The sequence below is a fragment of the Camellia sinensis genome, chromosome 7 (genome assembly GCF_055761805.1).
Source record: "Camellia sinensis isolate YWXY chromosome 7, ASM5576180v1, whole genome shotgun sequence".
NCBI classification, from domain to species: Eukaryota; Viridiplantae; Streptophyta; class Magnoliopsida; order Ericales; family Theaceae; genus Camellia; species Camellia sinensis.
Window position 1 is genome coordinate 50,794,062 of NC_138967.1, and position 23,226 is coordinate 50,817,287.

The 23,226-nt window shown below is 38.4% G+C and overlaps 1 protein-coding gene and 1 pseudogene across 2 annotated transcripts; both read left to right on the forward strand.

Annotated features, from left to right (window-relative positions):
* The first annotated feature begins 425 nt into the window (after positions 1–425).
* Positions 426–5,204, forward strand: LOC145795797 (ubiquitin carboxyl-terminal hydrolase 2 pseudogene; annotated as a pseudogene). The gene is made up of 2 exons (XR_014336719.1): positions 426–546; positions 1,330–5,204. The product of XR_014336719.1 is annotated as a ubiquitin carboxyl-terminal hydrolase 2 pseudogene (transcript).
* A 15,816-nt stretch (positions 5,205–21,020) lies between these two features.
* Positions 21,021–22,343, forward strand: LOC145795798 (UPF0481 protein At3g47200-like). Its single transcript, XM_082880701.1, has one exon. The coding sequence runs from the start codon at positions 21,021–21,023 to the stop codon at positions 22,341–22,343; it is 1,323 nt and encodes a 440-aa protein (XP_082736827.1).
* Positions 22,344–23,226: the final 883 nt, after the last annotated feature.

Genomic DNA, 23,226 nt, shown 5'->3' on the forward strand with positions numbered 1-23,226 from the left:
CGAGCGTCACTCACAGACTCCCGCTCGAGCGTCCAAACTTCCGCTCGAGCGTCGGATGCACTCTCCCAGCATTTATACAGAACCAGGCCTCCGCTCGAGCTTCCAACTCTACGCTCGAGCGGCACTCAGACAACCCCGCTCGAGCGGCCAATCCCAAGCTCGAGCGTACAACGCTGCACAGGAAAATACTAAATGGGTGTAATCTCCGCTCGAGCGCCAAAACCCCCGCTCGAGCGTACAAGCCAAAATCTGGGCAACTAGTTTTGGTTTCTAAACTCAACCAACCTGTAACAAACCCGCCCAACACATCCTATAACTCAATTACGAAGTAAAAAAGGATGTAAACAAGATAATAAACAACTACCAACATCCACGGACACATGTCCGGATCACTGTACAACAAGGGTAAACCCGGGATCGCTATACTCTCTCTCTCTCTCTCTCTCTAACACAGCTCAATACCCTTCTCTTTAGATCCTAATCTTCAAACACCAGTTTCTTTCTGAGAATCCATCAGAGATTGTCCAAGCAATATCAGATTTTGAGGTGAATATTTTATTCTTTTTAATCATCTGGGTATCTTCCAAACACAAATCTTTGATGTGTTTTACTTTTTTTCAAATATTTGTATGTATTGGTGGAATAATTGGATTGGGTTGTTGAGTGTATCTCTTCTTTTGACCGTTTGATGTGATTATGCCTTTTTTTGTATTTTTCCCCCTTCTGTTTTAATATGTGGGTTTGTAATTAAATGACTATTGGGATTTTAGGAATGGCTTGGTTTACTAATAATTGTTAGTTTGTTTTTTTAAATTATTAATTATTTAGTGTTTATTGTTTATTGTTTTATTCTATTGCTTTGGAACGTTTTTTTTTCCTGATCATTAGGAGGTTTGCTTAACAGTCCTCTTGGTAAGTTAGGTAAGGAATGAAAGGAAAAGATTATGGTAGTAAGGAAAAGAAATAATTGCGGTTTCTCACATTATGTTTGGATGAACATAATAGAAAGAGGACTCTATTGGTGTTCTTTTTTCTTTTTTTCCTTTTTTAATTTAGATGGACAATTTAGGTATTATAAAATTTTTACCTTTCTCACTAAATGGCACCAAGTTTGGTGAAAAATAGAACATGAGTTTTAAAAGACTTAACTTTCTCTTAATTTCTTCCTTTCACATCATTTTGCCTTTCCTCATTCATCCAAATAAATGATAATATTTTTGTTTCTTACCATTTCTTTTCTTTTATAGTCAAACCCCTCAATCCAAATGCGATATGGATTTGGTTTTAATTTTTTTTAGGTATTTGGTGTTTATAGTTTTCCTGGATTAGGAATTAATGGCGAAAAAAGTTAAGAAGAAAGCCCAAAGTGGTCATACAAAGAAGCGAGTTTCTACCCTTTCTCAGAAAACTGAAACTGTCACCCAGCAAAACTTTCCAAGCACTGATGATGGACTGTCAGTCATAAAAGAGACGAAAGTGTGTTCCCATCTTGATAAGGGTATTAATTTAGCTAAAATTTCTTCAAGAATAAGTTCTATAGAACATATTAGGTGAGAAGATTGTAGAGAAGGTGTGGTTGATAGGCGGGCAAGTAAGGGAAGGCGCAAGCAGGTGAAGAAGAAAGGGGGAGGTTTTGTGGACAAGAAACCCGAGTCTAAAGCAATTTGGGTTTGTTTGGAATGTGGTTATCTTTCATGTGGGGGGATTGCATTCCCAACAACCCCTCAAACCCATGCAGTTCGGCATGCCAGGCAAACTCGTCATCCATTGGCTATCGAATTTGAAAACCTTCAACTACGCTGGTGCTTCCCTTGCGATATACTTTTTCCAGTTGAAAAATTGGAGGAAAGTGGTGAATAGAAAGATCTGTTGTCAGATATTGTGAAACTGATAAAGGGGAAATCATTTCAAGGGGCCTCAGTGGATATTGAGGATGTTTATTTTGGGAGTGGCAGTGTTATAAGCGAGATAAAATCAGAAAACACCATTGTAAGTAGTTTGGATGGAAAAAGTGGTTATGTGATCAAAGGCTTGGTAAATCTTGGTAATACTTGCTTCTTTAATTCAATCATGCAGAATCTCTTAGCAATGGAGAGATTACGGAATCATTTCTTGGAATTGGATGAGTCTGTAGGTCCTCTGACCATTTCTTTAAAGAAGCTCTTTATTGAAACTAGTCCAGACACTGGCTTGAGAAAGTGATAAATCCAAAATCCTTTTTCGGGTGTGTTTGTTCCAAGGCTTCCCAATTTAGGGGGTATCAACAGCACGACAGTCATGAGTAGCTTCATTGTTTACTTGATGGTTTGTGTACTGAAGAGTTGAGTGCAAGAAAACAGACTACTTCTCTGGAAAATGCGATTTCCTCAAATCTGGGTCCTACTTTTGTTGATGGCATCTTTGGGGGCCAACTATCCAGTACTGTTTCTTGTTTGGAATGCGGGCACTCTTCAACAGTGTTTGAGCCATTTCTAGATCTCTCACTTCCAGTTCCAACTAAAAAACCCCCATCTAAAAGGGCCCAACCTATCTCTCGAGCCAAGAAACCAAAGCTGCCTCCAAAACGATGTGGAAGGATTCGTCCAAAGCTTAATAGGGATGTAGATTCTGTAGCATCTGAAAGCGTTTCAGTTCCGTTAGCAGGTGGTTCATCTTCTTGCCAAGTAGAATCTACTGTGCCTGTCAAAGAAAAAGTAAGAGATGCTTTGGTCGATTCTACACTGTTTGAATCCATTGGCCCTGGTACAGTGGCAGAAAAAAAGAGTTCAGTTCCATCAAATCTCTTGACTGCTGAAGAATTTGAAAAGATTACATTCCTCAAGAATGTCATGGATAAAACAAAGGCTTCAGCTGATAATTTAGCATGGTTGGATTACCTGGAACCAGATCTTGTGTCAAATGACGATGATACAGATTCAAAACCTAATGATATTGCAGTAATTTATGATTCACGAAAACAATTTGGTGTTCAAAACGATGCCTTGTTACACGATGGCATAGAATCTAGCAAGCAGATCTATTCTCTTTGTATAGTAGAAACAACAGGTTCATTGGACAAGTTGACCTGGTTGGATTACCTTGAACCCGATACATTATCAAATGATCATGTTATGGCTTCCAACGTTAACGATGCATTAGTAGTCCAAGATTCTGGACGCAAGGATGGTTTAGGGAATTCTTTTGAAAATGACCTCCCATTACAGGTCCAAGATTCTGAAGTTCTGTTGGTTCCTCATAAAGAAGAAACTTCAACTAGTGGTGAGATATTGAGAGAAGGTGAGGTCTCATTGTCAGCTGTTGGCTGTGAACCAGATGCATTGGACTTTGATGAATTTGGAGACTTATTTAATGAGACAGAAATTGCTGCAGGGCCGACGTAAAACCCTTGTCAAGTGAAAGTAATTTTCCAACAAACGAAATTGCAAAAACTGGTTTCTTAGATGGAAATAGCAGTGAGTCTGATCCAGATGAAGTCAATAATAGTGATTCTCCAATGTCTGTAGAGAGCTGTTTGGCGTATTTGATGAAGCCAGAGCTTCTCTCCAATGAACATGCTTGGCATTGTGAAAACTGTTCAAAAGTTCTTCGTGAGCGAAGGATGAAGTCAAGGAAAAAGTGGCAGAAAGCTACATCCAAGATTCAGGTAAGTGGTGTTGAGGATAGTATTCAAAGTGTTCCATCAAGTGCAACAAATATGATACAAAACTTTCCAAATGGTAAACACATAAATATAAGCACGTCTCTGAATTCAATGCTGCACATAATGAGATATTAGATCGGAATAATCGTGACTTTCAAATTAATGTGATAGAATTCTGACTAGAACTACATAATACCAGAGTATTGTACTTAATGATAATCTCAAAAAATAAAAACAACACAAACATAGATTTGTACTAAGTAGAAAACTTATACAGAAAGCAAATTTCGTAAAATAATAACCTGCAACAATATTATCAGATTCTAATAAACAAAATCATGAATAACCAAAAATTACGGTTAAAGACAAAATAATAAGAAATAGAATCTAACTCAAATGTAGATTCATGTAAAATCATATTTTAAATATAGAATATACAAAATAAAATAACTACCGAATAAAAATTCTATAGGTAAAAAAAAAAAAAAAAAAACCAAAAAACATAGAATAAAATTCTGTATTGAAAACAGAATACATATACAACAAAATCTGGAAGAGAAAACTAACAATCTGTAGTTTTTGAAAAACATTATTATCCATTAAATAAAATTAATTGATGTTGCATACTTACTCAGTATGACTTAATGGTCATAATCAAAATGATAGAACGTTAATATCAATGTTTTAGGAAACCAAATGGATGTGTTATTCTAATAGTAATAGATATGCAAAACAGAAAAAGAATCAATACCCATATCAAGGAAGAAATCACACAAGGAAGAAGCATAGGTGAAAGATGCAAAACAGATTTAAAATGGACTGTATAATCACAACATAAACTAAAATTTGTCTGACAACAAATTTAATATAGAACTGACATTAGTATACTGGAATAGAATACCATTTAAACACAATATTAGATAAAAATTACCAATCATATTTGTCGATTCTATTACCAAAGAAAAGATGCAGTAACAATACTGGAGTTTTACAGAAAGCAAGAAACAAAATTTTGCAGGAAACCAAATTTGCAAAATATTAATTTAACCGAAAAGAATTAATCTGTATCATTATAGATTGGAGAATTCTGTCTTAAAATTGTAGGAAAATATTTTTGGTAAAATCAATTTAATGCAAATAACTAATAAAATAAAACACAAGAAATTCCTTACAGAAAATTTGTAAACTTAGTACAGATTGTGACTGAGGCCAGTGTTTGAACACTGTGTCTTAAAGATAGAATTTCACCCCTCGCCTCTTACGATTAATGGACGTCCTACCTTTAGGATACAACAATCACCCACACAGAAATTGCACAACTTTCTATGCATATAGCGAACCAATTTGTGCCGTGCACTCTCTCTTATATACTTGACTAGACAAAATGTATGAATTCTAAAACAAACCTTAACTTATGCATCAATGTCATGGGATTGGATGGTATTTATAAAAGTACTCATGACCTTTAGAATGGTCATGTCTCTTTAGTTCACATCCTTTTATAGGAATAGACACAATGAAGGATTTCATCATTTCATTCAAATGGAGTCAATTATCATTTACTTCTAACATTTTAATTCTAATTTTTTATTTTAGGCCAAATTACATCAGTAATCTCTACACTTTAGTCCATATGTTATTTTGATTCATGTAATTCCAACTGACTCGATTCTGACTCGATTTTGACCCTAAATTTATAGATTTGTCTCAATTTCATCCAATTGATTACAATTGTAGATATTATTTTATGAAAAATACACACATAAGTAGCATATTTTATGCTTTTAAGAGCAAAATTATAAATTTGTTTAACTCAATGAGTCAACCTCAACTAATTCAGTAATTACTTTCTGTCAAAAATTCTAATGGTGTTATCAATTAGACCAAATTGACACAAAATTTAAAATTAAGGGTCAAAATTAAATAAATTGAAAGTGTAGAACTAAAATAACACAATGGGTAAAATGTAAGGACTACCAAAGTAATTTATCCTAAATTTTGTTTTTGGTACATAATAGTTTTATCTCGGCGAGCTAAATGAATAAAAATAGATGTTGTTAGGATCATTGAGACCACTTCCAAATTAATTTTAATGATTCAAACCGTTGATTTTATAAAAGTTATTGAAAATTTATTTATAAAAAATTAAATTAATTCGGCATTGATAACTCTCTACCACAAGTGTGTTGGTAGCAAAATTCAAACATGATAGATGGGAGCTTGTTAGACTTTTCACTAATTGAGGCTGCTGGTCATACCGACCACTTGAAACTTTATATTCATGTTTAATTAAGGATGTATTTGAATTTTATATTTCAGTATACGTGTTCAAAGAGAGACAAAAAGAAAATTATAAAGAAAAAGTAATAAAATTATAGTTTATTTTATTGTGAATATTTGTCCCTTCTTTGTTTTTTTTCCCGTCTTAAATCACTATTATATAATTCAAAATTTAAACATTGTTTAAAATTTGCGAGTTATCATTGTTTTTTTTGATAATACTCATAAATTCTAATTGAATTCAACTTACATCTAGTTAGGGATGTAAACATGCTTTATGGCCCATGGGTGATTTGAAATCTGCCCGTGGCCCAGATGGGCCCAGCCCGATTAAGTCCGGACTCGATACCAGCCCGATAGCTTGAGCTTGAACTATCATTTTAAAATCTGACCCGGGCTAGCAAGGGGCCCGACCATTGAAATATTGTGTTTGGATACGTATCTTGAATCTTTTGGTGTGAATGCAGAATTGGAAAAGAAAAGAATAATTTTGAAAGTTTATTCAATAGTCTTGTAATAATAGAAGTCTTAGTGGGTGAACATAAATAAATACAACGGTAAAAAAACCTTTCATAAGAGACAAAAATAAGATAAATTCAACAAAAATATATATATGGATGGGCCCAGTTTGATTAAAGTCCGGCCCTGAGCCCAACCCCAGAGCTGCTTGAATTGTCATTTTAAAATCAGACCCGACCCAGCGGGGGGCCCGACCGTTGAAATATTGTGTTTGGATACATATCTTGAATCGTTTGGTGTAAATGTAGAATTGGAAAGAAGAAAAGAATATTTTTAAAAGTCTATTCAATAGTCTTGTAATAATAGAAGTCTTAGTGGGTGAACATAATTAAATACAAGGGTAAAGAAACCTTTCATAAGAGACAAAAATAAGATAAATTCAACAAAAATATATATACGGATGGGCCTGGCCCGACTAAGTCCCGACCTAAGCCTAGCCTGAGAACCTGAGCATGAATTGTCATTTTAAAATCCGACTTAGCCCAACGGGGGTTGACCATTGAAATATTGTGTTTGGATACATATCTTGAATTGTTTGGTGTGAATGCATAATTGGAAAAAAAAAGAATAATTTTAAAAGTCTATTCAATAGTCTCGTAATAATAGAAGTCTTAGTGGGTGAACATAAATAAATACAAGGGTAAAGAAAACCTTTCATAAGAGACAAAAATAAGATAAATTCAACAAAAATATATATGGATGGGCCCGGCCCGATTAAGCTCGGGCCCGAGTCCAACCCGAGAGCTTGAGCCTGAATTGTCATTTTAAAATCCAATCCGGCCCAACGGGGGCACGACCATTGAAATATTGTGTTTGGATACATATCTTGGGTCGTTTGGTGTGAATGCAAAATTGGAAAAGAAGAAAAGAATAATTTTGGGAGTGGCAGTGTTATAAGTGAGAAAAAATCAGAAAACACCATAAGTAGTTTGGATGGAAAAAGTGGTTATGTAGTCAGAGGCTTCGTTAATCTAGGTAATACTTGCTTCTTTAATTCAATCATGCAGAATCTCTTAGCAATGGAGAGATTACGGAATCACTTCTTGGAATTGGATGAGTCTGTAGGTCCTCTTACCGTTTCTTTAAAGAAGCTCTTTATTGAAACTAGTCGAAAGGCTGGCTTGAGGAATGTGATAAATCCAAAATCCTTTTTTGGGTGTGTTTGTGCCAAGGCTTCCCAATTTAGGGGGTTTCAACAGCATGACAGTCATGAGTTGCTTCGTTGTTTACTTGATGGGTTGTGTACTGAAGAGTTGAGTGCAAGAAAACAAACTACTTCTCTGGAAAATGGGATTTCCTCAAATCTGGGTCCTACTTTTGTTGATGGCATCTTTGGGGGCCAGCTATCCTGTACTATTTCTTGTTTGGAATGTGGGCACTCTTCAACAGTGTTTAAGCCATTTCTAGATCTCTCACTTCCAGTTCCAACTAAGAAACCCCCATCTAAAAGGGCCCAACCTATTTCTCGAGCCAAGAAACCAAAGCTATCTCCAAAACGAAGTGGAAGGATTCGTTCAAAGCTTAATAGGGATGCAGATTCTGTAGCATCTGAAAGTGTTTTAGTTCCGTCAGCTGGTGGTTCATCTTCTTGTCAAGTAGAATCTACTGTGCCTGTCAAAGAAAAAGTGGGAGCTGCTTTGGTCGATTCTACATTGTTTGAATCCGTTGGCCCTAGTACTGTGGCAGATAATAAGAGTTCTGTTTCATCAAATCTCGACTGCTAAAGAGTTTGAAAAGAATACATTCCTCAAGAATGTCATGGATAAAACAGAGGCTTCAGTTGACAATTTTACATGGTTGGATTACCTGGAACCAGATCCTGTGTCAAATGACGATGATACAGATTCAAAACCTAATGATATTGCAGTAATTTATGATTCAGGAAAACAATTTGGTGTTCAAAACGATGCCTTGTTACACGATGGCATAGAATCTAGCAAGCAGATCTATTCTCTTTGTATAGTAGAAACAGCAGGATCATTGGACAAGTTGACCTGGTTGGATTACCTTGAACCCGATACATTATCAAATGATCATGTTATGGCTTCCAACGTTAACGATGCATTAGTAGTCCAAGATTCTGGAGGCAAGGATGGTTTAGGGAATTCTTTTGAAAATGACCTCCCATTACAGGTCCAAGATTCTGAAGTTCTGTTGGTTCCTCATAAAGAAGAAACTTCAACTAGTGGTGAGATATTGAGAGAAGGTGAGGTCTCATTGTCAGCTGTTGGCTGTGAACCAGATGCATTGGACTTTGATGGCTTTGGAGACTTATTTAATGAGCTAGAAATTGATGCATATATTGCAGTGTGTAGTGTGCGCATAGCCTTCCCCTGCTTCCTGCACGTGCGGCCTCACTTCCCGCACGTGCGGCTCAAGGCCCCGCACGTGCGGCTCTGGCCGTCCAACCCGGAAAATCTTCGGCTTCTCTCCCGACACTCCGGAGTCGACCTCGCACCCTCCGGGACAAGTGAAAACTCGAAATTTGCAACAAACAAGGACGAATAATTTTGATTCGACACTCCAGATACATATCTTGATTCGTTTGGTGTGAATGCAGAATTGGACAAAAAAAAAAAAGAATAATTTTTCTGTTGAAAAGTCTATTCAGTGGTCTTATACTAACAGACGTCTTAGTGGGTGAACATAAATGAGTGGACCCCATATAGCGATCCCGGGTTTCCCTTGTTGTATAGTGATCCGGACATGTGTCCGTGGATGTTGGTAGTTGTTTATTATCTTGTTTACATCCTTTCTTACTTTGTATTTGAGTTATAGGATGTGTTGAGCGGGTTTGTTACAGGTTGGTTGAGTTTACAAACCAAAACTAGTTGCCCAGATTTTTGGCCTGTCCGCTCGAGCGGAGGTGTTGACGCTCGAGCGGGGAATACATCCATCCAGTATCTTGTTGTGCAGTGTTGTGAGCTCGAGCGTAGGGTTGGGAGCTCGAGCGTAGGTCTGTTTCTGCAAAAGTGCTGAGCGAGTGCATTCTGCGCTCGAGCGGGAGGTTGGCCGCTCGAGCGTAAGTCTGTGAGTGGCCGCTCGAGCGGGGTGTTTTACGCTCGAGCGGAGACCTGGGTTAAAGACCCGAAGTTGTGACTTTCCAAATCACTTTTTGCTTTCTCTTCTCTCTCTTACTTTTCCAAAATCACCATTGTTGAGCCTCTCACTCTAGACTCTACCTTCTCTCTAGGTTTTGATCTAGTAGGAGTGATTTACTCACCTTTGGCCTTTACAAAAAAGTTGTTGATCGTCGAGGGCTTCATTTTAATCTGAAAATCTCGGGTTTTGGAGCACGTTGGGTTTTGTCGTCTTCTCCTTTGGGACTCCGAATTTGAGGTAGGGATAACCTACTCCTCTCTATGGGTTTTGTCTTTAAATTTTGGTATTTTGAGATGTTGGGCTTGGTTTGGTAATTTTGTGAAAGTTTGGGGCTTTTGTGTAATTTTACAAAGGTTGGGGTTTTATTCATAATAAACCTAGATGCATGTTTGGCAAGGAAAAATGGAATGATTGTTGAATCATTGATGAAAATGGGACCTAAGGGTTGAAATGGTAATTATGGAAAATGGCCTAATTACATTGTTTAATTAATTGGGATAATTAATTGTGAAAAATGAGGAAATGAAATGTTGATTGAATATCCATTTGTGCATTTATTTTCTGTTTTAGAAATAACTGCTTTGGGCTATCGGTGGAGGATAGTCGTGATTGTTGTAGACAATGTATGTTGATTAGGTAAACGGAAACTAATCAATGGAATGTGTTATGGAACTTGACAGTTGCTAGAATACATTAATTGTTTGTATTGTGTGATTGTATATAGAACCAATGTGTTTATATATGTTATGTGTAGAGGAGGAGATAGGGGATGTACTCCGCGGTTTAGGGGAAGATAGGGGATGGACTTCTAAACCGGATAGGTATTTGGAGGAGATAGGGGATGTACTCCGTAGACAGAGCTCATATGCTTGTCTAGAGAAGTGAAGATAGAGCTCATATGCTTATCTTTGTGAAGTGAAGTGTGGATACAGCTTGTATGCTTATCTGTGGATATTGTTGATATACATATCTGTTGTAGAGTGTGGATACAGCTTGTATGCTTATCTGTGGATATTGTTGATATACATATCTGTTGAGAATGTGGATATAGCTTTTATGCTTATCTGAATGTGAGATATAGTTTTTATACATATCTGTGGAAATGATGACAGAGCTAGCATGCTTATCTGTTGAAAAAGGGAAAATGAAAAGTAATTGAGACTTGTAAGTCGTTGACATAAATATGTAATTTATGTGATTGTATCAGTGTTGACCAACTATCAATTGCTAATGTTTTAGTCATTGTCCATGGTTGGTTTAGTGTATTTCTACTGGGCTGTGGCTCACCCTATATGGGAACATCATTTTCAGGTGCAGGAAGCATGCCACCTCCAAGGACATAGCTGGGAGGCTAGTGGCGGGCATAGTTTTGTCGTTTTACTTTTGATGTATTACATGTAATTTCAAGCCAAGGGCTTAATGTGTAAACGAGTTAGAACTCTTTGTTGTAACCAAGTGTTAACTTGGAAAGCTGTAAGCCCGTAGGGCATTTTGTTATGAGATTAACATGTAATACTTATGTAATGGAATTCTAATGAATGATAGAAGGTGGTTAGTTTATCTATCAACGCTTGTCTTATTTGTTGGGTTTAATGTTATTATTTTGAGGGCGTTACAACTTGGTATCAGAGCGTATCGGGTTCGAATACTTTGGGTACGTGGGAAGTGATTAGTATCACAATGGGTTTGTCTCGCTTGATAGAGACTTAGATGTAGTATCATATGCTATGTGCTTAAATGATAACATGCTTATGTGACTATGTGGGTATGGGATTTAATTTCTAGGATGTTGATTGGATCCTTGAGTTTCTGGGAGTCTTGTTGGAAAAGCACTTGATCAATGCTGTTTCTAACCGGAACTCTAGTAACGTCTCGGGACTATCATTATCCAGAAATGAAGTTCGTAAGTGCTTATGTGTTTATGTGCTTATGTGGAGTGAATTACACTTGTCCACGCATTAGAACGTGAGTGTTTAGTTTCGGCACACCTATGAATGTGCTAACGTTCTGTGCTACCTTTATTAGGATGTCAGGACGAGGAAGAGGTGCTAGGCGTGGTAGACCTGCAAGGCAGGAAGTACCGTTACAGGGTGAGATTCCGGTTGTGCAGGAGGGAGTTGGGCAGGCCAATGTGGCCGAGCCAGTGGGTCAGCAGGCTATGGGTGCCTTGGCCAGAGAGATAGCAGGAGCTTTGGGTATTCTTAGAGCTGGGAATCAGGTAGCTGAGGCAGGGCCTTCTTTCTTGAAGAGGGAGTTCTTCCGGTGTAATCCGGACGAGTTTATCGGGGATCCTAAAGAGCCGCTTAAGGCAGATGAATGGCTCGAACAGACAACGAAGACGTTTGAGATGCTTGGCATCGAGGACGGAGCACTGAAAGTGACCTTGGCATCCTTCCAACTGAAGGGAGATGCGGGTCAATGGTGGAAGTACGAGAAAGCTCGTGTTGGTGGTACTTGGGAGGCGTTTATAAATGCTTTTCAGGAGAGGTTTTTGTCTGCAGTAGCAAGGGAGAAGCTGAGGGATCAGTTTAGCCGGCTTAATCAGCAGGGCTTGTCAGTGGCCGAGTTTGAGGCTACTTTTACCAGTCTGTCTAGGTTTGCACCTGAACTGGTGGCGTTTGAGGAACGCCGTTGCTATGAGTTTGAGCGGAAGTTGAGGCGGGGCCTCAAGTTGAGAGTTGGTGGGTCTTATATTCGAGAGTATAGACACCTAGTGGATGCTGCAGCTCATATGGGGCTTATGATGCAGAAGGAGGATGAGGGTCAGAGAGGCTCCAAGAGGAGCCAGGATAGTCAGAGTGATGGCAGGAGGCAGAGGGGTTCTAACCCTCAGCAGTCTCAGGGTGCAGTCTCTAGATCGACCTTTCCAGTGCCTAGTGTAGGCTCGGGGAGAGGCAGTCCGGGAGAATTCACTTGTTACAAGTGTGGCCAGCTGGGTCACAAGGTTTCTGTTTGCCCGCAGAAGGGTGGGGGTCAGAAAGCTGCTTCTTCTTCAGCTAGACCGCCGAGTCAGAGTTTGGGCAGGGGGCAGCTCTTGATTTGTTATCAGTGTGGACAACCTGGGCACATGAAGAGGTTTTGCCCACAGTTGAGTGCCACTTCGGGAGCGTCTGGTTCTAGGCAGACGCAGGGTTTTCAGCCAGCTCAGTCTGTGCAGGCCTCGAGGGCCAATCCGGGAGCTTCGTCATCCCAGTCTGTGCAGCAGTCTTTTGCTCCGAGAGGTGAGCAGGTAGACCAGGGGCCTACGGGGCGCGTGTATGCTGTTACCGCGCAGGATTTAGTACCGGCTCCATCAGTAGTGAGAGGTACTTTTCTGTTTTGCAACTCAGTTGCTAATGTGTTGATAGACACGGGTGCATCTCATTCTTTTGTATCTGCTGCATTTGCATCTGTTTTGGAATTGGAGTTAGCACAGTTAGCATCTCCTATTTGTGTGGTATCGCCTTTGGGCGGTGAGTTGATTCTGAAACAGGGTGTTAGAGGATGTGATATTGAGGTCGCCGATTATAGGCTTCCTTTTCCGTTTGTTGTCATGCCCATGAAGGGTTTTGATGTTATTTTGGGTATGGACTGGTTATCGTCATACCGGGCTGTTATTGATTGCTACCGCCAGAGGGTTACATTGTGTACCTTGAGCGGGGAGTGGTTCCATTTCTTGGGAGACCGGGTTGGTAGTGTTTTGCCACCGGGGTATGATTCGCGAGGGCGAAGTGAGCTTAGTAGTCTACTTGCTAGCTTTGAGAGTGGTGAGAGTGGTGAGACCCAGCATGTATTGCCGAGGGTGGTTTGTGAGTATTCGGATGTCTTTCCCGAAGATCTTGTTAGTTTGCCACCTCACCGAGAGATAGAGTTCTCTATTGATTTAGTGCCTGGTACGGCGCCGATTTCTATGGCACCTTACCGTTTTGCTCCAGCAGAGTTGGTTGAGTTGAAAGTTCAGCTCCAGGAATTGCTAGATAAGGGCTTTGTTCGCCCTAGTGTTTCACCGTGGGGAGCACCGGCCCTCTTTGTTAAAAAGAAAGATGGTGCCTTGAGATTGTGTATTGACCATCGAAAGTTGAATCGGGCTACGGTTAAGAATAAGTATCCTATGCCCCGTATAGATGATTTGTTTGACCAGTTGAAGGGTTCCCGTTGTTTCTCTAAGATAGACTTGAGATCGGGTTACCATCAGTTGAGGGTCAGAGAGGAAGATATTCCTAAGACGGCATTCCGTACGCGGTATGGCCATTACGAGTTTCTGGTGATGCCATTTGGGCTTACCAATGCACCGGCAGTCTTTATGGACTTGATGAACCGGATTTTCCGGGAGTTCTTAGACCGCTTTGTGGTTGTTTTTGTGGACGATATCCTTATCTATTCGTCATCTAAGGAGGAGCACGAGGAACACTTGAGAGTGGTGCTTGAGTTACTTAGAGCTCATAGGCTGTATGCCAAGTTTGGGAAGTGTGAGTTCTGGCTGGGGGAAGTCAAATTCTTAGGCCACGTGGTATCCGGGGAAGGGGTGTCTGTTGATACGTCCAAGGTTGAGGCAGTGCAAGGTTGGGCACAGCCTAAGAGTGTGTTTGAGATCCGCAGTTTTCTGGGATTAGCTGGGTATTATCGTCGGTTTGTGAAAGATTTCTCCAGGTTAGCGTCACCGTTGACTAGACTGACTCGGAAGGGAGTCAAGTTTGTGTGGAGTGAGACTTGTGAAAAGTCGTTCCAAGAGCTGAAAGTTAGATTGACCACCGCTCCGGTGTTGATTATTCCGGAGAGAGAGTTGGGTTATGCGGTTTATTGTGATGCCTCACGAGAGGGTTTGGGTTGTGTGTTGATGCAAGAGGGAAAAGTGGTAGCTTATGGATCACGTCAGTTGAAAATACACGAGAAGAATTACCCCACACACGACCTAGAGTTAGCAGCTGTGATCTTTGCCTTGAAAATCTGGAGGCACTACCTTTATGGTGAGAGGTTCGAGGTATTCTCGGATCATAAGAGTTTGAAGTATCTGTTTACACAGAGAGACTTGAATCTGAGGCAGAGGAGGTGGATGGAGTTCATCGAGGATTATGATTTTGAGTTGCATTATCATCCGGGAAAGGCCAATGTTGTGGCCGATGCCCTTAGTAGGAAGACCATTAGTGATGTAGCTTGTATAGCCATCCGGGAATGGGTGATGTTGGGAGCACTTGGCGAGTTTGATTTGCTACTGGGCGAATCTGTCGAGGCTGCGGCCTTGTTTTCTGTTGTTGCGCAGCCTACACTTATGATTAGAGTGTTAGAGGCACAGAGAGGTGACCTTGAGGTAGAATCCCTCCGAGAGAAGATCTCTAGTGGGAAAGTTGAGAAGGGTTTGACGGTGTATCCCGACCTGAGTGTGAGATACCGAGACCGTTTGTTTGTACCGGAGGCTTGCCGAGAGGAAGTACTCCGAGAGTTTCACCATTCACGCCTTGCGGTGCATCCGGGAGGTACTAAGATGTATCAGGATTTGGGTCGCCAGTTTTGGTGGCGGGGTATGAAGAGAGATGTGGCTGTTTTCGTATCGAAGTGCCTTACTTGCCAGCAAGTGAAGGCCGAGCATCAGAGGCCAGCGGGTTTGTTGCAACCCTTGCCTATTGCCGAGTGGAAGTGGGAGCATGTCACTATGGACTTCGTTGTAGGTCTTCCGAGGACTCAGCGAGGTAGTGATGCTATTTGGGTGGTTGTAGACCGGTTGACTAAGTCGGCGCACTTTATTCCTATGCGCGTGAGAGATTCGGTAGATCATCTTGCCGATTTGTATATTCGGGACGTAGTGAGATTGCACGGGGTCCCAGTGACGATCGTCTCAGATAGAGATCCTCGTTTTACTGCTAGGTTGTGGCAGAGTTTGCAGAGTGCCTTGGGCACTAAGTTGACCTTTAGTACGGCTTATCATCCTCAGACTGACGGGCAGTCCGAGCGTACTATTCAGATCCTCAAGGATATGCTTCGGGGTTGTGTCCTGGACTTCAGTGGGACGTGGGAGAGGCACTTGCCATTGGTAGAGTTTGCCTACAACAACAGTTTTCAGTCTAGCATCGGTATGGCACCGTTTGAGGCCTTGTATGGCCGACCGTGTAGGTCTCCAGTTTGTTGGGCCGAGGTGGGTGATGCACCTTTGTTGGGTCCGGAGTTGGTTAGGGAGACGACGGAGAAGGTTGAGCTTATCCGTAGGAGGCTTGTTACAGCCCAGAGTCGGCAGAAATCTTATGCCGACCGTAGGAGGAGGCCTTTGGCGTTTGAGGTAGGTGATCATGTCTTTCTGAAGATATCACCTAGGCGAGGCCTGATGAGGTTTGGGAAGAGTGGGAAGTTGTCCCCTCGGTTTATTGGTCCTTTTGAGATCCTTGAGAGGATAGGTGAGGTTGCTTATCGGTTAGCCTTACCGCCGCAGTTGTCCGGGGTACATGACGTGTTTCATGTGAGTATGCTTCGGAAGTATGAGCCAGATCCATCACATGTGTTGGATTGGACCGATTTAGAGGTAGATGAGGATGCCTCGTATGAGGAGAGACCGGTTCGGGTCTTGGATAGGCGGGATCAGGTCCTGCGTGGTAAGACCATTCCTTTGGTGAAAGTCTTGTGGAAACATCACGGAGTGGAAGAAGCCACTTGGGAACGTGAGTTGGAAGTCCGAGAGAAATATCCGGACTTGTTTGTTGATATGTAATCTTGTATTTAAATTTTACATTTCGTTGAACTTAAGAGCTTTTATATATGTCTTAAGTTGTGAAACATTGAAAATGTTTTGGTTATTGGAAATATGTTTTGGGAACTTGCCTCATATGGAAGTTGAATATAACATTATATATGTTGATTATATTGTTGAAATTGGAAAGTTAATGCATAATGTTGATGCATGTTGAAGGTACATATGTTATTTACATATTGTGATATGCCTCTTGTTAAATGGAGGGGGTGACCGGTAATGGGTCGGATTGTTGAATGTTAAAGTGTAACATTGTTTAAAATAGAAGAAAACTCGTTTTTGAAAACTTGTGTTTAATTTCGGGGACGAAATTCTTTAAGGGGGGGGAGGTTATAGCGATCCCGGGTTTCCCTTGTTGTATAGTGATCCGGACATGTGTCCGTGGATGTTGGTAGTTGTTTATTATCTTGTTTACATCCTTTCTTACTTTGTATTTGAGTTATAGGATGTGTTGAGCGGGTTTGTTACAGGTTGGTTGAGTTTACAAACCAAAACTAGTTGCCCAGATTTTTGGCCTGTCCGCTCGAGCGGAGGTGTTGGCGCTCGAGCGGGGAATACATCCATCCAGTATCTTGTTGTGCAGTGTTGTGAGCTCGAGCGTAGGGTTGGGAGCTCGAGCGTAGGTCTGTTTCTGCAAAAGTGCTGAGCGAGTGCATTCTGCGCTCGAGCGGGAGGTTGGCCGCTCGAGCGTAAGTCTGTGAGTGGCCGCTCGAGCGGGGTGTTTTACGCTCGAGCGGAGACCTGGGTTAAAGACCCGAAGTTGTGACTTTCCAAATCACTTTTTGCTTTCTCTTCTCTCTCTTACTTTTCCAAAATCACCATTGTTGAGCCTCTCACTCTAGACTCTACATTCTCTCTAGGTTTTGATCTAGTAGGAGTGATTTACTCACCTTTGGCCTTTACAAAAAAGTTGTTGATCGTCGAGGGCTTCATTTTAATCTGAAAATCTCGGGTTTTGGAGCACGTTGGGTTTTGTCGTCTTCTCCTTTGGGACTCCGAATTTGAGGTAGGGATAACCTACTCCTCTCTATGGGTTTTGTCTTTAAATTTTGGTATTTTGAGATGTTGGGCTTGGTTTGGTAATTTTGTGAAAGTTTGGGGCTTTTGTGTAATTTTACAAAGGTTGGGGTTTTATTCATAATAAACCTAGATGCATGTTTGGCAAGGAAAAATGGAATGATTGTTGAATCATTGATGAAAATGGGACCTAAGGATTGAAATGGTAATTATGGAAAATGGCCTAATTACATTGTTTAATTAATTGGGATAATTAATTGTGAAAAATGAGGAAATGAAATGTTGATTGAATATCCATTTGTGCATTTATTTTCTGTTTTAGAAATAACTGCTTTGGGCTATCGGTGGAGGATAGTCGTGATTGTTGTAGACAATGTATGTTGATTAGGTAAACGGAAACTAATCAATGGAATGTGTTATGGAACTTGACAGTTGCTAGAATACATTAATTGTTTGTATTGTGTGATTGTATATAGAACCAATGTGTTTATATATGTTATGTGTAGAGGAGGAGATAGGGGATGTACTCCGCGGTTTAGGGGAAGATAGGGGATGGACCTCTAAACCGGATAGGTATTTGGAGGAGATAGGGGATGTACTCCGTAGACAGAGCTCATATGCTTGTCTAGAGAAGTGAAGATAGAGCTCATATGCTTATCTTTGTGAAGTGAAGTGTGGATACAGCTTGTATGCTTATCTGTGGATATTGTTGATATACATATCTGTTGTAGAGTGTGGATACAGCTTGTATGCTTATCTGTGGATATTGTTGATATACATATCTGTTGAGAATGTGGATATAGCTTTTATGCTTATCTGAATGTGAGATATAGTTTTTATACATATCTGTGGAAATGATGACAGAGCTAGCATGCTTATCTGTTGAAAAAGGGAAAATGAAAAGTAATTGAGACTTGTAAGTCGTTGACATAAATATGTAATTTATGTGATTGTATCAGTGTTGACCAACTATCAATTGCTAATGTTTTAGTCATTGTCCATGGTTGGTTTAGTGTATTTCTACTGGGCTGTGGCTCACCCTATATGGGAACATCATTTTCAGGTGCAGGAAGCATGCCACCTCCAAGGACATAGCTGGGAGGCTAGTGGCGGGCATAGTTTTGTCGTTTTACTTTTGATGTATTACATGTAATTTCAAGCCAAGGGCTTAATGTGTAAACGAGTTAGAACTCTTTGTTGTAACCAAGTGTTAACTTGGAAAGCTGTAAGCCCGTAGGGCATTTTGTTATGAGATTAACATGTAATACTTATGTAATGGAATTCTAATGAATGATAGAAGGTGGTTAGTTTATCTATCAACGCTTGTCTTATTTGTTGGGTTTAATGTTATTATTTTGAGGGCGTTACACCCCATACATACATGAGTGGTGTGGATCACTTTGGGGGTTGTGGGGGTCTTTAAAAAAGGGATCTCTATCATTGTTGTAAATAAATAGAAAGGTAAAGAAAACCTTTCACAATAGACAAACCCCATGACGGGGAGGAATAAATCAAACACCACAAAAATATCAAATTCCTCTTCATAAAAGTTGAACTCAAAACCTCACGCTATAAAAGTGCTACACAACCATTGAAATGTTGTGTTTAGATAGATATCTTGATTTGTTTGGTGTGAATGCAGAATTGGAAAAGAAGAAAAGAATAATTTGTTGAAAATTCTATTCAATAGTCTTGTAATAATAAAAGTCTTAGTGAGTGGACAATGACATAAATAAATTCAAGGGTAAAGAAAACCTTTCATAATAGTCAAAAATAAGATAAATTCAACAAAAATATATATATTGTTCACTCACCCTTTATATATATGGATGAATATGCATATGTATGTAGATAAAAAGAGTTATAAAAGTTTGTTGTTGTTTGGAAAGTCCTCTCGACTATCACCCTTCTCTTGGTTTTTGAAGTGTCTGTAAGCGAATTGGTTGATTTTTGAACGCCTCTCTTTCCTGGTATGTTTGTCCACTTATTTATTTATTTGTTTATATATATATATATATTAACAATTGGTAGCTAGAAGGAAAAAAATGAAAGAAATCAAAATTTCCATAAGACAATGTTATGAAGTACGGATATTTTTCTCGGATATTTCAAAAAGAGAGATGTATATGTATTATATTTGTATTAGATATCTACTTTTTGGATATTCACAGATATGTATCAGATATTCTAAATCAAATAATATTTCTTTTACAAAATTAAAATTGTAGTATTTCTTGCATAATATTATAATATAATATAAATAACTGTAAGGATAAATATAGGAATATTTTTCTAATACTTTATTTAGTTATTTGATAAGAAGAATATAGTGAATTAAAGTAATTAAATTTGTCAAATTGATATATTTTTTTCTTTCATGCATGTCCCATATAATTATATAGAAAGTAAGTATTAATAAGAGAATATAATAATAGTATAATTAGAATTAAATATCAACATATAAATAGCAAGTAAACTTGAAAACAATATTCTTTACCCGTGCCAAAAGGAAAAATGTAGGGACAAGTTGTAAATTGTTTTATTATTGTAATATAAACATATTAGATATTGAAATGAAATATTTGTAAGATCTATTGAAAATTAAAAAATAAGCAAGCTACTATCTTAAATTAATATCTAATTCTTAAATGTTAATATTTTGCATTATAAAATTACAGTATGATTTTTCAACATTCTTGATTTTATGCGTAATTCATTAATAATAATTTTTTTAAAAAAATTATTTTTTTTTTTTAAAAAAAAAAACATATCCTAATCGTATTTGTTTCATATTTTTTAAGTTTTGTTCTATAGTCGTATCCTTATCATATTATATCTGGTATCCTGCTTCTAGACACAATGATAAGATTTGAACTAAATATCACACCTGATAAGGGCGCAAGGAGAGGGGGATCAGGAGGGCCATTGGCTTGCAAACGCTTTAAGAAACACATGCATATGTATGTAGTTTTGGTAATTTTATCCAATAGTAATGTTAAATATAATTATATTTTTTATTTTAGTTTCTCACTCTTAAGCACAAAGTAATAGGCCCTAGGCCTTTATATTCACAAATGCATATAAAACCCACTTGCTTGCTTGTGTTTTGTAGTGAGAAAAAGATATGAGGAATAAGATTGTAGGTAGCATTTTGCTTCTTAAGGGTTGAGTTCCTCTCCAGTGGTGATTCCACTAGATAAATTTCGTTGTCCAATTTCATACGACAAATGTGATACGATCATGTAATTATCAATATCTAATTAATTTAATTTTTTAAATAAATTAACTTATCTACGGATCCTATAAATTGAAAGGTTCCGATCAATTAGGTGGTCCTAAAGTGAAACGAGGAGCCCAAACCCAATAGCACCACGCCAATTAGAACACCAGCTTAAAAAAAAAAAAAAAAAAAAAAAAAAAAAAAAAAAAAAAAAAATTCTTTAGATAATTTGCCAAAATATTAGATATAGAAGATAGACTTTGAAGCGTTTCAAGGGTGTTCCATTTTGTTCTTTAGATAACTAAAAAAATGTACTAGCTATGGTCTGTCTGTAATGTAAGCTTAGAAATTTATGAGAAAACTTTTTTGGAAAACTCTTTTAGACTAGTCTGTGATCTTTTAAGTTTGGCTTCATTCATGTAATATAGCCTATGTTCTTACTTTCTTTCTTTCTTTATATATATATATATATATAACAAATTTGGAAATTTGTTTAGACAGGATTTCCACTAATTTTACAAGATATGATGTCGAATGCAAGTGTTGATCCTGTCTCCCTTCACTTAGATGAAAAGCTTACTCACCTATCTGGTACAGACTTCGAGTGTTATATCTACAAAGTGCATGATCGACTACGTTGGCAAAATGAAAAGTCATATGAACCAGAAATAATGGCTATAGGACCATATCACCATGGTAAAGAGAACCTACAATGTATGGAAGAACACAAATTACAGTATCTACGATTGCTTCTTAAACGAAGAAATGAGACTAATGTGGATAGATACATAGTAGCCATGAGAGATTTGCAAGAACGAGCACTTAGATGTTATGCACACTCTGTATGGCTTAACAAAGACGAGTTTGTGAAAATGATGCTTCTTGACAGCTGCTTTCTCATTGAGTTGTTTCGCAAATTTACCATAACAAGTATGAGAGATAGAAATGACCCGCTCTTCAAAATTGATTGGATACTTCTAAGTATATGGCGTGACTCATTGTTATTTGAAAATCAACTTCCATTCTTTGTTCTTGTGGTGTTGTTCAATATGACCAAAGTTCTCAACCCTCGTGACAATATCACTGATTTAGCCATTCGATACCATCATTGTGTCAGCCAATATGCATTGATAGGTCATGAAAAGATTTTATACGCTTATAATGGAATTTCAACTTGTGGTGTGAAACATTTTCTTGGTCTGGTATACCAAATTACATCATTTTCACTCTCAAAATCAGTACCTCTAACAAGTGCCGTCGGAGACAAGATAAAGAAATGGGAACACATACAATGTGCGACAGAGTTACATGAAGTTGGGATCAAGTTCAAGAAATCTAACCGTGGTACGAACTTTTATAATGTAAAATTTAAAAATGGGGTATTAGAAATCCCGACATTAGTCATACATGAGAAGATAGAATGTCTTTTTAGAAATGGAATTGCATACGAGCAACATCATCTCGAGGAGGACATTGGCCTCAAATATGGCACTAATTATTTAACTTTCCTGTGTTACCTCATTAACTCGTCACAGGATGTCTCCTTGCTTTGTCGCTATGGAATTCTCAAAAACATGCTAGGTGGTGATGAAGTGGTTGTGTCAATTCTTAATAAGATTTCTACTTGTATCATTGCACCTCGTGACAATTTTTATTACTCTCAAGTATTTGACGACGTAAACAGGTATAGTAAGCAACGTCGGAACATATGGACTGCAATGTTAAGGCCTAATTATTTCAACAACCCATGGACAATCATCTCGTTTCGCGGAGCTATTATGTTGCTTCTACTTACTTTGACACAGACAGTGTTTTCCATTCTTGCTTACTTCTGTAATAGAGGTTGTTGAGCCCATGGCAAAACTTTTAAGTGAGATTATTTGAAATCTCGAACTATATTCTTAAGAAAGTTGGAAGAAGGTGTTTGATAGAATTTTCTAAAATTACACAAAATGATGTGGCATAATTATAGATTTAGCATTTAAAAGTAAAAAGAAAAAGGCATTGACTATTCTTTATATTTCTTCGTACTTCATTTTGTGGGTCTCACACTGGATCCATAAGATGATTGGAATCGTTTATCTCATAAACCATGTAGTGAACACTGTAAGAGGTGGAAACTTAAAGTACAAAATTCAAATCTCCTACCCAAACTTTGAAGGCTAGAAGTGGTACAAAGAGTTCAAACCACAAAATTCTCGAGACAAATTTTTGGACTCAAAATGATTCAGAACCATAAATCCAAATATCCTTTGCAACTAGATTTGAAAAGGTTTAGAGCCATAAACCCAAAGATCTGAGTACTTGGGTTCGAAAATGTTTCGAAAACCAGAAGTTACTCCATTAAGAATCCCAAAACACTTATGAACTTGGAGCCTAATTGACATGTTAGAACCATGATGTGACAAGAAAATGGACATTCTCTTAAATGTGATGACCCATAATTTCTTTTTTTCTTTTTAAATAGTCAGTGCATAATTTAATTGAGCAAATTTTCAGATTTGTAGTGTTGTGTATATTCTGTGTGAAAGCAGTTCAGTTTTATATTTTTTTTAAATAGTTCCCAGTCTCAGAAAATTATGAAACTTTTATATGTTGTTCACATATGAGTCTAGCGTGTTGGGTAAACATTTCAGAATTTATTGATGAGTATTTATTTTATGAAAATTCATGGACTAATTGGTGTTCAGTTTAATTTATATCAGAAATTGAAAAGGAGTTTTGTGTGTTTGG